At 43.2% G+C, this 14855-nt stretch overlaps 1 protein-coding gene across 2 annotated transcripts in view; it reads right to left on the reverse strand.

Annotated features, from left to right (window-relative positions):
* The window catches only part of NSG2 (neuronal vesicle trafficking associated 2), a 35083-nt gene extending 21118 nt beyond the window's left edge, over positions 1–13965 (reverse strand). The window contains exons 1-2 of one of the 2 annotated variants that reach the window (XM_035559745.1): positions 13837–13965; positions 560–643 (exon numbers count right to left, since the gene is read on the reverse strand). In XM_035559745.1, coding sequence (XP_035415638.1) covers positions 560–643; positions 13837–13965 — 213 coding nt within the window. Of the gene's footprint in view, positions 1–523; positions 644–13836 lie in introns of both variants that reach the window. The other variant, XM_035559744.1, reaches the window with a different exon arrangement.
* Between the last annotated feature and the right edge of the window lie 890 nt (positions 13966–14855).

A 14855-nucleotide genomic window follows, 5' to 3' on the forward strand; every position in this document is an offset into this window, starting at 1 on the left:
ATATGCTCCGACACGTTCTAATATATCTTCTATCTGTTTTGAAATGACTTTTCATCTATAATAAAATAATTATATAACAATAAAATATTTTAAATATTAAAAGGGTTGCCTGACTACACACACACACACAAAAAAAGAATTTTTGAAAGATGACAAACTGTTTCCATCAATTTTCACTGCTTTTTTTTTTTTTTTTTTTCTGTTAAACACAAATGTTTGAGGGGAAAAAATGAGATTCAAACTTTTTTCACTTCCATTTTGGGCTGGAAAACATTTTCATAACTTCTCCTGGGAGAAGACAATCATTTCCTACTGTATATCTTGTTATGAATGTATTTTCATATCTGTTCAAAACAAAAAACAAACAACATAAAAGAGCTCCATACTCATGCAGATAAATATCTCTTTGACCTTAGTGATGACTGGAGTGTTAAATTTGGTGCGTCTTTACCATCACTTTGATTCAGTTATTTTAAAATGAATGGCATTTGCATCAGGAGGCACCAAAAAAAACATTTCTTACCTTTAGTCTTTCTGTTACACCATCAGTGAAACTGACTGTGAATTCAGCAATTTTGGGCACTCTGAGTTTTCCTTTGTTCTTCTGGTCAGGCTGATACTCTGTTCTTGTTTTCACAATTACCTGGAAAACATCAACACTTTTAAGATTCCTGCACACAGCGTGTACTTTTTTGTTATCTAATCCCCTGCTTTTCTATTCTAACCTTCCCCTGAACCTACAGATGTATCTTATAACCACAAATTAACACAAACTCAGGAACTAAAAGAGACAGATAAATAGCTGTATTAGAAGATAAATAGGCAAGCAGATAATACAGACCTAGGATAATGAGTTTATCACATTGAATCTTAAAGTAGCTGACAGCAAAATGTTTAACACCCACTTTTGTTTAAGGCCAGGCATGTAATTTTTTGTATCACATTCAATGGGCAAAACATGTAGAATGACAAACAGTCCATCCATCAGAAGATCCTCACTTATTAAAAGCCCCATCCTGAAAAGTTCCACTGAAGCCAATTTAAATTTAGGCCATTTGGCCTCTCATTTATTCAGGCTCCAGTTTATTAATATTAATCTCATACTATCACCTTGGGTTTTTCTCAGGAGATCTCATCGCCATTTGCTAACTAATCCAGCTCCTACTAATCTTGTAAAAGTGAGGTGGCTTACACCAATGGAAAAGCCTGTAAGTGGCTTTTAAAGGGTTTGGACAAATTACCAAAAATGCATTTTCAATCTATATTGAATATATATGTAAACTATTTTGGGTAAAACCTACCCACTATAAGCATGGAAAATATAACACTTAATACCAACTCCCAGATGGGACTAGCAAAAGGAATGTGTTCTGAAACTAATAGCCCTTCTGAGGTGTGAGCGTGTCCATCCCATTATACATGAGAATCCTAAAGGACTACCCATCCATGAGCCTATACAGGTAAACAGTGTGAGAGCATGCCAGTATAGCTGCACTGTCTAAATCTAGCTGGGAAATGCCAGAGAAGGCAAAATGGCCCTGTCCTCAGCACTGGCAAGGAGCTGGAGCTCATCCCTGGAGAGTTGGGGTTGTGGCTGTGATTCCCAAATCAGCCAACATCCTCAAGACATACAACCGTTTGGTGTGACTTTCAAGGTTCAGAGAGGTTAAGCACAAAAGAACAGAGAGCACATTGAAAATCTCCATCCCAGGGCCAACACTTCCACTTTTTGGCCTCCCATTCTGAACTGCAGGACTATGCAGTTGTCAGCCTTGCCAAGGTGAAAATAAAACACTCCAGGAGTTCACATGGGTCCTAAAGACCCCTGTTAGAAACAAAGTTTTGGAGGTCTGTAGGAAGATTATAAAGTGATGTACAAGATTGAGTTATTGGCTAATGAAGAATTTATATCCAAATGAAGACAGTAAAGTCTGGTTTGGAGCAGAGAAAACCCTAGGTATTTAATTCTCCCGCACTTAATGCCATGTGAAAATCAGAGTGAGAGAAAATCAGCATGGAGTCATAAGCCAATTTTCTGGATTCAAATGCAAATCATTAAAGACTGATGAATATTTACATCCTTCAGTGAATCCCTCTCAATAACATTTATTACAGTAGTATTTGCAACAGTAAGGCTTGGGAAGAACAAGATAAAAAAGCACTCAAACGTATTCATGTTAGCATTTTGGAACCTGGGACTTCTGATGACACAACACAGATGTTGGTATATGACACATGAACAAGCTTTCTTCAGCAGGTTTGGGATGAACCCTAACACTACTAATACCCTACTAATGAACTGACCTCTACCATGCTCTAAAATGCAGCACACTTTGGACCAAATGAAACAAGTTCTCTCTACAGTCAGGACAAGCTCATCCAAGTTAGTGCTGACTTGTGAACAAATAACAACCTCATTCTCTTGCTCAAAAGAAACCAGGTGTGCTAGGACTACACACAGATGGGCCCTAGCTTTCCAGTCTCCTTGCTGGCCTCTTGTAAACCCAGTACAGTAAATTATAGTGTAAGCCCTCAACACCTGCCAGCCACAGTTCAGAAACTGCACTCATTTTGGTTTTAAACTTACTAGCCACAATATCCGATTGTCACAAATCCATACTTTCTGCTTGATACACAAAGTTGTCACCAATTAAATCTTTAAATATACATAACAGGGTTTTCCTGTGAGCGCTAGCCTTGTCTTAATGAAGGACCATGAAACCAGAAAACAAGAGAAAAAAAATTTTAAGTCTTACTTGTTTCTTTATATACTTGACATTTTCTTCCACTCTTTGTCATTAACCCCAGCTTTCTTACTGGTATTTTTTAACTGTCATTACATTCAATCAATATCCTGTAAGTAGGACATTTGAAATATGTGTCTCCATACATACATGAGACTGAAAATAAACCCACCCAACCGTGCACAAGGCATCGCCTTCAAGTCCAGTAGCAATGTCTATCATGTCTCTGAATAAATAAATAAGATCAGTCCCCAGCCAGAGCAGAGGCCACTTGAAACCCAATTCGCTGACTGTGCCAGCAGTGAAATGTGTGTGTGTAGAGCCACAGCCATCCTGCTGGTCAGTGTTTTGCAGAAAAATTTGCAGGCTTTAGTAGAGGAGCTAAGACATACCTTTGCTAAATGCCTTTAGGCATTGCAAAAGCTAAATAGCTGCTCTCTAGAAGTATCTTTGTCAGACACCTGCTGGAATTACTCAGCAGAAGAAAGACAGGGCAGTCAGTAAGGTCTCCTCTTTAAAGCAGAGCACGGAAATAAAATGACAAAGGACAAACAGAAAACTGAAAACCTGTAGTGTGGGGGTATCACTCAATATTGTGGCAGTAAGGATAAAAATGCAATTTTGCTGAGGACACTGGGTGCACATTTAGAAGAAAAGATCTACCTCTTGTTCAGTCGCCTACAGTCTAAATAAATAAGCCTGAGTACAGATCCCACTTTTGCAGCAACATTCACCCCCTCCATCCAACAAGCTGCCATCAGGAAGCCCACGCAAAGGCTTTTAGAAATTGAGCTGCATTCATCAAACTGTTTGTGCCTCCTGCACTAGTGAGAACACCCCAGCCAGGGCTATCTCAGCAGCATCCGGAAAGAGGAGCGAACACTGTCAGATGATACCCACACACAGACACACACACACACACAAAGAATAACAAATCTCATAAAGAAATCTTTGCTATATTTTTAGCATCATTGTTTGCTGCTGTTTTGGTTACTTCTGTTTTCGCTTTCCAGCTTTCTGATTGGGGTTGTTAGGGTGGGCAAGATTTGCCTTGCCCCTGTTTCCTGCCTTTGCTGCTTTTTCACCTTTTCTTTCCATCTTGTTACCAAGAAAAAAATAGGGGTAGTTCAGTCTTCCAGAACTTCTAGCCAAATTGCTGTTGGATGTACAGTAACAAAAACCCCACTGCCTCCACAGCCAGCACAATGATCAGAGCTCATTTATCACCAGCTGCCCAAGAGCAGTTTCTTCAGAGACCAGGATCCTACTGTTCCTGTGCAAACAGGGTACATTCATCTCGCTCCGTGGCAGGTTTCTTCAGAGAGGTACTGGCGTTTATTACAAACCATAGCAATCACAATGATCCCGATTCCCTCTTCTTACACGTTTTGCAGCTTTGCTGGCTCCAGTACAGTTGTTCTTGATTGAAACCGGTGAAAGGGAGTATGAAATTGGGGTCCTGTGTAGGTTGCAATTCAAAGCAAACTGAAGTGGGAGAAATGGCAATCTCCTCATTCCCTTCTCTGCAATGCTGTTACAGTGGAAATGGACTACAGTAAGGGGGTAAATACCAGAGTTGGCAGCATGGCTTGGCTGTGCTCTGGCCTCCTGAGTACAGACCATATATGCAAACAATCAAATCAGTGCTTAAATGGACAAGAAGTCTCTAAAAAATCTCAAAATAGACAATTAGCCCCCTTGCCATCCCTAACACAGCAACATCGCTCTACCTATTCTCTCCCCTTGCCTCCTTGAGCTCTCATCTCCTCCTGCACACTCCCTAAGCCTTGCCTTAACTCACAGTGAGGAGGGTCTGGCTGTTTTGGGTCAACATCCCTAACTCTGTGAGCTTGCTGGGGCAGTGAATTTTTTATTCATGTCACGGAACAACCTGCACATCTGCAAATGAATATTAAAAAGCAAGAACAGTCCCATCAATCAGCTTTTTGGATTAACTGAGACTTTGTGATTGCTGGATGAATACCCTTTGAACTTTTTTGGACACCTGTCAGCCTTTCCGTTCCTTCATCTAGGCCCTGATCCAGCACCAGCTTATGCCTATGCCTCGCTTAGTGGCTTGTGATCGTCCACCAGAGAGCAGACTCCCTGCCAGCTCAGTATAGCCCAGCTGCAGACCTTTAAAGCCTGTACGGTGGATAGAGTTTAGATGAATACCATCTCAGGGGATCTCCCTGCAAATTAGGTTGCTGCTATAACCTGTTCTTAAAGTTTTCACACTGTTTCCCAGAGACACTCCACCTTTAACTGCAGAGACACTGTGTTGTTTATGAGAGGGAAAATAAAGAGGACACAAATAAATGACGTGGGACTTCATTTTACACCTGAGATAAAACTGTTCTTTGAAAGTTGCTTCTCAGATGAAGTTTGCAGATTACAAGAACACAAGATGAGAGTAAAGGGCTTTCATGGAGTAGCAAAAAGACACTTCTAATTAGGAGAATCCACACTCCTAGTCTTTGCAGCTTCCTCCAAAACTAAGTTTATCTAGCCATTGAACTTATCAAATTCCAATTCAGTGAAGTTTTTAAGCTTGGAAGTCATCTTATTAACATCAGCAGGATTAGTTGGATATTTAAAGTTAAGTGTGCATTTAAGTGCTTTGGCCAGATCAGAGCTTAAGCCTGCTTCAGTCACCTTCCCACAGCCAGTTATAATAACAAGGCTTAGGGCTGCTCTGGCATTCTTCAGCAAGACCACTCAAAGCAGCATGGGCCCAGTATCCCCATATTAGAGAAGGAAGAGCAAGGAAAAATAAATAAATAAAAGCTGAGTAATGTGCTGAGTCACACCAGCAACTGGTGGCTGCTACTTACAGTGCACCTTCTTTGCTCAGGTTTTCATCAACTGAGCAGTAGTAGTAGCTCCGTATAAATAAAACATTCTTGGGATTAGGGGCTAGCAAGTGATATGGCTGGGCTGGGTAGGAAGTCAGATGCAGCTCTCTGCAGAATTGTTGTCCTCAATCACTCTAGGTTAGCAGATGCAATTACACACTCCATGTCTTGAAAGGTTTTCACTTTCTATCTACTTTCTTGCATCTTCTTCTTCACTCCAGTCCCTCAAATGCCCTTCTACAAGACCTCAGTAGCGGTACAAGACCTTCTACAAGACCTCAGTACACAGAAACCTGTAAAAGTTATAAAAACCCAAACACAACAGGACAACAAGACATATCTATCATGCTGGTCCACACAAGCAAAATTTTTCTAATGATGCTGTTTGCTAATACATTTATTGAGTACTAAACTTAAATGTACTACTATTCTAGGCTTAACACTAGTGACCACTGGAGCTAACAGGAAACCTTTTCTTTGTCTGTAATGAATGCAGGACCAGGCACCTTCTCTGTAGCGATGCTTTGGAAAATTATAGGTATGCTGAGCTGAGAAACAACAGCTCAGAGGCTGCATATACCAGCAGGAAATCCATCATTGACAACCCTGAGAAAGTAAACAGTAGGAGAGTGCTGGGAAATCTAGAGATTTTTGGATGCTGACAGAAAGAAAGGCAACTTCTCACCAAATGAACTATATTGAAAGCATTTGCTTTCAGGGAGAAGGAGCAGCACAGACGTGAAATGTGACAAATGGAAAAATATCACATTAAGCATGGAAACTTAAAAAGGATTTTCCTGCAATGGGATGAAGTAAGTGTTTCAGAAAATGAACTGATATGAATTCTGAGTCTTGTCTCAGGCTGGCTAAATGTAACATCATTTATTGCCACTTTATATTTGCGTTTGAGCTCAATGGTTTTCCCTGAAGAAATGAATAATAATATTTAACATAACTGGCATTGTGAAAACTTTAAATTATTCATCTGGAAAAGGACATGCAGCCCTGCTGTAATTCCCACTTCACTGCCACAGTGCATGGCATGTAATATATTGTGGTTCAGGTGCTGCAAAGTGCAGACCATAAAAATTTAAAATACTACTTCCCAGGATTATTAATAATGAAGAGTCTCTCACTCAGAGTGGCTTTCAGATTGACAGAAGAGATAAACAAAATGTGCTTCTCCTACCAAGGAGAAAGGTTTCTTCCAGGTTCAAAGCTGGCCTTTGTAGTCCCACAAAATGGTTGTAACACACCCATCACTTTCCGTCTGGATTAGTCATGCTCACTTTTAAGTGAAAATGAGACTCTCAGCTTCCAAAGACAAGCCTTTCTTCATTCCTTGCAAAGAGAGAAGAGAAAATAAAGCTTCGCACTGGCGTTGACATCGTGGTTTCTTTTGCCATCATTACCCAACTGAGCATCAGTATCTGAGAAAGACCTTTGACCAAGTCCCAGCTGCAGCATGCTGTCCAGGTTACTGATGATAGCAAAATGGTGACCCCCAGCCTTGGCACTAAATCTGCTGTGACTGAGGCTGTTTCTATGCTTATGTGATACATGCCAAGGAATGGCTAAAATCCACCACCTGCTCCCACACAAAAATCTCCAGTGACCTCCGAGCTCTAATCCTCACACACAGCCAGCCTCAAAGGGCAAATGAGCTGTGCACATTGCCAAGAGCAGCTGAAGTTAAAATATTTAGCAGTAAAAGAGTGTAGGAAAAGAGATGGAAAAATCAAGTTCCAGAGCTTAAAACAATCTCCTTCTTTACAGGCTTAGGATGAAACATTCATGGACCAGAGCAGCTCCTTGTCTATTGCCTGTACCTCCTTCTGAGTCTTGCACTGGCTCCTGCTAGAAACAGGACACATCAGACTGGACAGATCAGTAATCTGAGGCTACCTAGTAATCACCATGTGGCAGATTCCCAGATTTTCAGACAATTTGGTCTTTAAAAACTTTCCCAAATAATTAAAACTACATCACATCCCATGGGAGAGGTGGCAGTGCTTCCAAATCTACAGGATGAACATATCTCAGCAGGCAGACTTCCCAGAGATTAATAAGAAAATTGGCATTTAGGATGTATGTAGTGGTAGTCCCCAGGACACCCTACTCATTATTGGAATGCATGAAATGCCTGAAATATCAGTCAACAAAAGGAAAAAAAGAAAGAAAGGAAAAAAAAGAAAAGAAAAAAAAAGGAAAAAAAAAAAAAAGGAAAAGGATGTCCTGGGATCAAATCCATAGTCTCCATAGTCAATGAAGAAAGCCCCAGTCAGTGGAAACAGTCTGCTTTTTATATTTTTCCCGTATCAGCTCATCTAATGGGTGTTGTACTAGAAATGAGCTTCACAGAGGGTGGTAGAAAAAAGTGGTCTCTTGAATCAGTGCCAGGAGGATATTCCAGGCATAAGGAAAATCACAAAAGGACAAAGACAGCAAATATAATCAGCCCTGGCACCACCGATGAAAGGCAGCACAGAATGCAGAAGCTGCACTGGGAGCTGAAAGCAGCTGAGAAGGGAAAAGCGTAGCTCACAAACACAAAGACAGCTTGAAAATTATTCAGTTAAGTCACACTACAAATCTCCAGGTGCCCATAACCAGCAGGAACCCATGGGAGGCTGTGAAGGGGTATAAAAACTGATTTCAGTAGGTTCAGCCAGGGAAGGGTACAGCAAAGCAGACAAAAGAATCAATCACACAGCAATAGTGCTGGTAAATTGGCCAGGGTAAATTAGCAGAGCTCCACTGATTTCATCCAAATGACACAGATTTACACTAGTCAAGAATCCTTCCCAGTCTTACTTCACAGACCAGTAAGCAACTGGGATGTGGGGTTCAACCCACCGTCTTGCTGAAATAACTTCCACCTGCAGCAATGGCATTTCATGTTGAAATAAAGAACGGATTTCAACAGGCTTAGCCAAACAGCCATACCCTAACACATTTCTCCTGTGTCTATTTCTGCTGTTTCTGCAGAACGTAGCTCTAAGAAACACAGGGCAGACATAACTGGGTTTAAGAGAGGCAACGGAGCTCACATGAACAGGCATGAGCTAGCTTTAAACCACCTAATTCAGGCACCCGTAGCACTGCAGTTAACGAGAGAAATTTCTGCACAGGCTACACAAATCCCGAGCTGTTCCATACTCAAGAGCCGCAGCAGCAGCAGCGTGTTATCTGCATGCAAGTGAGGCAGCTGAATGCTACCCCGGGTGTCTGCGCAGGCTGCGAGCACACACTCGGATTGCAGCACAGCCCTGCCAGGAGCGGACACGGGCGACCAGAGTTGTTTGGTATGTTAGGCGAGGGCAAGGCCAACAGAAGTGCATCCGAAGAAGAGAAGCACAAACTGCCAAGAACCTCCAGCAAGGCTGTCCGAGACACAAACAAAATCAGGAAGGTTACCCCAAAAACACTGCACCATCAGGGTGAGCGTTGCTGCAAATATTTATTGTGGCTTAATGAGCAGAGGTGGTGTTTACATCCAAACACGCAGTTAGAGGACAAATGTCACCGAAGAGAAAGGCTCAGACTTGGTATTTGTGGGGATTAGGCAGCATTTCCCAGGTGGAGAAAGGAAAGGATGGGGCAGGACAGCTTGCCCATTCCTTCACAGTTGCAATAAAAGAAATAAAATTTCTTTTATTCATGCTTTCTTTTCCCTTTGTACCCTGCTGCACCCCAAAACCAGCCCCGGGCTGCCCTGTCTGCATGCATTGAGGCTGCCCAGAGCTGCAGCACACTACTAGGGCAGAGGGCAGGCTGACAGCGGTGTTTCAGGACAGAGCTGCAAGTAGTCCCCTAGGTACCAGAGCACTCATCCAGCATACTATTAATTACGCCTACTCAGCTGGCCAGGACAAAACATTATTTTCTGCTAAGCCAAGAGGGACAGGCTGTGAGCTCAAGGGACACTCCTGATTTTCAGGATTTCTTGATTACACTGTATAAAAAAGCATGGTCTGAGGCACTCAGAGCAGGGTGCGGCCACAAAGTATAAGGAGGATGGGGTGGGAAAAGTATTTGAAGAGAGCACTTACATCTATTTTTTTTTTTCTTGGGTTGATGGCAGGAATTTGTCACCAGAGAAATTATTTCTTGAGCCTCCAGATGCATTCAAAATAAAGAACAATGGGCCACATGATAAGCCCTCTGCAGCTTTCCCCACAAAAGACATGCCGGATGTTTTTTTCAGCCCTGACAATAGCTTTCATGCACTTGTGTATTATGTAAAATTAAGATTTTTACTGCCAGAACAGAGGCATTTCCTGCTGGATTTTGCTGAAGCGAGCCTATGAGACCAAGGGGTCCCCAGTTGTTGGTCTCATTTAAAATTTCAGTGAAACAGTATGGTCTGTGAAAAGTTGCGTATTTTTTAGCATTATTATTGCAGACGCACATAACAATTACAGCTAAAGCACTTTGTCTACGCCTAGGAAAACAAGGGAACAGCTAGCCTTTTCTCCCCTGCTCCTGAAAGAAAAATACTTTTTTTTTTTCTTTTTGAATACAAAAGAAATTAAATTCAGAAACACAAAAAGCCAGGTCAAGGGCTTGTCACCAGTGATTGTTATTATTCCTGCTGCATGGGTGGATTTCAGCAAAACAGCCACGCAAAAATGATTTAAGAGCATCTGGCTCTGCCTTCCCTGCCTTCTGCAAATGCTCCCCATCAAGAGAAGGGGACCAAGGCGGGGGGGGGGGACAGGACCAAGGGAAAAAAGCTTGAAGCTTGAAGATAGTCAATAGATATAAATACACAGCAGGCTTAACACCCTAGGGGAGAAACTACCATCCTGGGTACATTTCTCCCCTTGCAGCCATACAATCGCTAAGAGAACAACCAGAATGTTGATGCTGCAGGAGGAATAACATGAGCCTTTGCAGGAGACATCCTCACTTCCAACAGTATCAAGGTGGATGTCAGAGGGAACTGCTAAGCTCACAGCACTTCGAAAAGCAAACCTATTAGTAAAGCATCCCCAAAAGGACAGCCATTAAGTTTATGAATTTAAAAATTTCTCTCCCTCACCGCATGATTTCTTATAATCAAGGAACTGTCTGAAAAGAGATGGGCTTCAGGAATTACATCACATGAGCAAAAGCCTCATTTTGATAGTCTTTCTATGTATCTTTTCTCTGAAAGTGGAGCTAAACAAAAAACACTTTGAAAGAGATCAGCCATGGTGAAACACCTATAGAGGTCAATGTTGAGAGTCACTTAGAGGTATTCTCTAGTGATCCAGTTAAAATAATAACCTTAAGACAAAGAAAAAAAAAAGGACAGTTAAAGCCCTTAAAAATTATTTTTCAGTCTGCAGATTCCATGGGCTTTGTGGGTGGCTTTCAAGGAGATGCAAAGGCAAGTATGCTGACAAACAACAGGTTTGGTTTTCTTCGACATGCATGCAGGTGTCTAAGACTCAACTGGAAAAAAAACATAGGTGCCTATAAATGGACAGTGCTTGTAAACCTTTGCCATGCAAGATACATGCACCAAGTGAAGGCATTATTGCACACTGAGAACAGCAGCAGTTGGGTTGCCCAGCACAGACCTAGCCTCCTCTTGGATCACGAGCCAAAGCCTGTACCACTCCAAATCACTAGACAAACTGGCGCTAGAGCAAATACACAGAGCCTTGCTCTCATTTTGATGCATGTTGGATTGCCCCTGGACAATCCAGGTTAGATCTGGGTTAAGAGCTCACAGTGTCTTGAATGAAGATACCCTCTAATGGTCAAGATAAACCCAGAAAAGGGAGCATCAAGCAGGTTTTCTTTTCTTCTCCCTCCCCCATTTTTTTTTCTAGATTTCAATCACAGGAAAATGCCAGGGTGCATCAGCTCTTTGTTGCAGTGGCATAGGCGTTGTGATTCCCTGATGCGAGTGTGGAGGCTGGGAGCACTGCCTCCTTGTGGTTAAAAGCAAGCAGCAGTGGATTTGCATTTAGGAAAAAGAGCAAAGCCCTTGAACTCATACACACAGACCCCCATACCAAACCGGTTTGGGCTCTGGGGAATTTATGCGACATCCCATGTAAGAGGCACAGAAAGTGCCCTGGCTTTTGTTTCCACTCTTACAAGCTAAAATCTACTGCTGGCAGGGTTGGGGAACACACAGAAAAAAAGTAAAATTGATTTTAGATTTATTTTTTTTTAACCCTGCCTCCTGACATGAAGGCAAGACCAAACAAAAACCCTCTCTGAAAGACTTGAAATCTATGTTTATTCTTCCTCAGGCTCACAGTCTTGCTGAATTCAGTTGCAGCTTTGCTTTACCAAGTACAAAGATGAAGTTTCCCCACCACTTAACCTTTACCCAAGCTCTTCACCTGAGGCCCCTCTCCTTATTAGCAGGTCTTTACTCTGCCCCATGGTGAACTCAGCCCAACAGAATCTGTTCTACAAAGAGCAAAAGAAACAGATTGTGAATTATTTTGCTTTTATCGTAAATAACCTCTCCTTGTAACAAATCTTCTGTTGCCATTAACTCCAGGCCTACTGCACACAGGAGCTGAACCACACAGCCTGCAGAAATCAATACCATTGACTCTTAACGAGTTCTGAATCACGCTTAGCACTCCTGGAGAAACATCCCACTCTTCCAGCAAAGAGAGATATGGATGTCAGTAGATGCATTGACAGTAATGTATGTTAATGAAGGTAATGTAACCTAACAACATGTGAATTATTGATGCAGGCATGTTTAAACAGGAAAATCAGCAAGGAATCACACTAGACCAATACACTCCAATGTTTGTTCACCAACAGGCAATTGGAATGTGGTGGTCTTGAGAACACTCATTACCACCTTATTAGCTTGAAAGGATTTTTGTTAGGTTTTCCATGTCTCACCTGATACACGAGCCAGTTAAATTTCACATTATGTGTCAATGTGTGTGTGTGATATCAATAAGCCATTTGTCTAGCATCATATGAGTTATTTTCACACATCCATACTTTCCTTTGAGCTTCTCAGATGTGTCATAAATCATATTGCTTTGCTCAAGGTATTCTGCTTAACCTTATTTATCAGTCATAGATATGGACCAGTTTATCCTCTCATTCACAACAGTTCATGGAAGTGTAACTTTCCTGAATGCAGTGAAGTTGCTCCTGATTGCCATGAGGCCCATGGGGAATGAACCTAGGTCCTTTGTCTGGCACGGCTGGTTCCCAGGATGTCAAGGCAGTTGACTCAGCTCTATCTATCATAAAATAAACTTAGTTTGTCTATCTTGACAGTTTTATCACATCCATCATCATGCTCTCCTAATGTATTTAGAGAAACTTCATTTTGTACTACAGTAAAAACAGGATGTATGTTCAATAATCATCAGTGTTAATTTTACTATTATTCCATTATCCTGTGAGATCTAATCATTCTGTCTTGTACTTTCGGGTGAGTTGGCTCCATCTCTGTGGTATCTGGGAACTACACTGCAGACAGGCTTTGTTTTTGTAAGGACTGTTGGGGCATACAGATTTTCACGATCTCATCATGTCCTCACCAGGTTATTTTGATATGCACCGTCACTGCACCGCTATAGACAAAAGATTTCCAACTGTATCCCGCATCTAAAAAACCCCAACCACCAAACCTCAGCCAATTGCTGAGGCACATTTCTGGACATCTTAGTGCTGCATTCAGTGCTGAGAGTGGGCAGGGGAGAAAGCTGTCCCCTGGCAGGAGCCAATCGAGGAAGCAAAATCCAGGCTTGCTCCATCACTACCCAGTGCATGGGGGAATTCAGTCGCTCTCTTCAGAGAAACCAGCATCGTGAATGCCCAAATGAGCTTTGCATAGCCACAGAGAAGAAAATAAACCTTAAGTGAGATAATTAAAATAGCCGCTTATTTTGGAAGAGTTCTCACATTACTCTCAATGCAGGCAACTAATCTTACTGATAATAATTATGCATTGTAAACTGCTCCTTGATTTCTCCAGCATTTATAAGAGAAACACACTAAGCCTTTTCCAGTTGTATATATGAAGGAATATTTAGGTATTTTTTTGAGGAGGGAAGGAGTTGGGGGACAGCTGTGTGCTCATTTGCTGTGTACAAGCAGATAAATACACTAAGAAAGACATCCCCTTCTTATTTATTGTATAGACACTATGCCACAGCCCATATCATCAAAGACCACTACTTGACAAGGGCAGGAAAACCAAGGGGCATGTACAAGTGCACAAGCATGCGGGGTGCTGTTGGATTTTGTTTTACCTTTTCCGGAGCCGGGAACTGCAGGTGATTTACTTCCAAAGGCGTGATCAAAGGAACTGTCTGAAAACCATCTTCGCCAGATGGTGGCTTGCTGTTCTTGTCGTTCAAATTACTCCCCAGCTTCACCATTCTTGGACCTTGCTTTCCAGACCTAAAACCAGCAAGACGATCGATGTCACAAGGGTAGTGGGAAGAGGACTTCTGCCCTGTCCGGCTCACTTTGCCTTGGCTTATTGGTTTCCTGGGTTTTACACCCAGGTTTCTAGCCACACAGCACGCCACGCCAAGGCTGACTTCACACATGCATTTCTCCTCGCCTTACACAGACACCCCACAAACACTCCTTAACCCCCCCATCTGCTGCAAGCCCCAGCACAGCATCACAACCGGCACCAGCACCACGACCAGCATCACCCACAGGCACCAGCACCACGACCAGCATCACCTACTGGCACCAGCACCACAACCAACGTCACCCACAGGCACCAGCACCACAAACAGCATCACAACTGGCACCAGCACCACAAACAGCATCACCCACAGGCACCAGCACCACAACCAGCAACACAACCGGCACCAGCTCCACGACCAGCATCGCCCACTGGCACCAGCACCACAACCAGCATCACAACCGGCACCAGCCCCACGACCAGCATCACCCACCAGCACCCACCACCCCGGGGACCGGGCGCATCTCCCGGCCCCAGGTGCATTTCACCCCCCCCAATTTTTTGCGGCCGCTTTGAGGGGTTCCCGCGGGGGCCGCCCCGCGGTGCGGGGGTGCTGAGGGGGGGTGGGCTGCGGGCACCCCGCGCCCCTCCCGCCGCCCCCCAGCCCTTACTTACTGCAAACCACGCGGTCACTGGCGGCGGCTCGGCCCGGGCGCTGCTGCGGGGTCGGGGGAGGGGAGGGGGGGGGAACTCGGCGGGGAGGCGGGGCGGGCGGAAATTTTCGGTTAATTTATTCGATTCGCTGTAATTAAGGGCGGCCGCCGCGTGCCGGCGGTGCTGAAGGGACAG

This window comes from Cygnus atratus, chromosome 14 (assembly GCF_013377495.2).
Source record: "Cygnus atratus isolate AKBS03 ecotype Queensland, Australia chromosome 14, CAtr_DNAZoo_HiC_assembly, whole genome shotgun sequence".
Classification (NCBI taxonomy): Eukaryota; Metazoa; Chordata; class Aves; order Anseriformes; family Anatidae; genus Cygnus; species Cygnus atratus.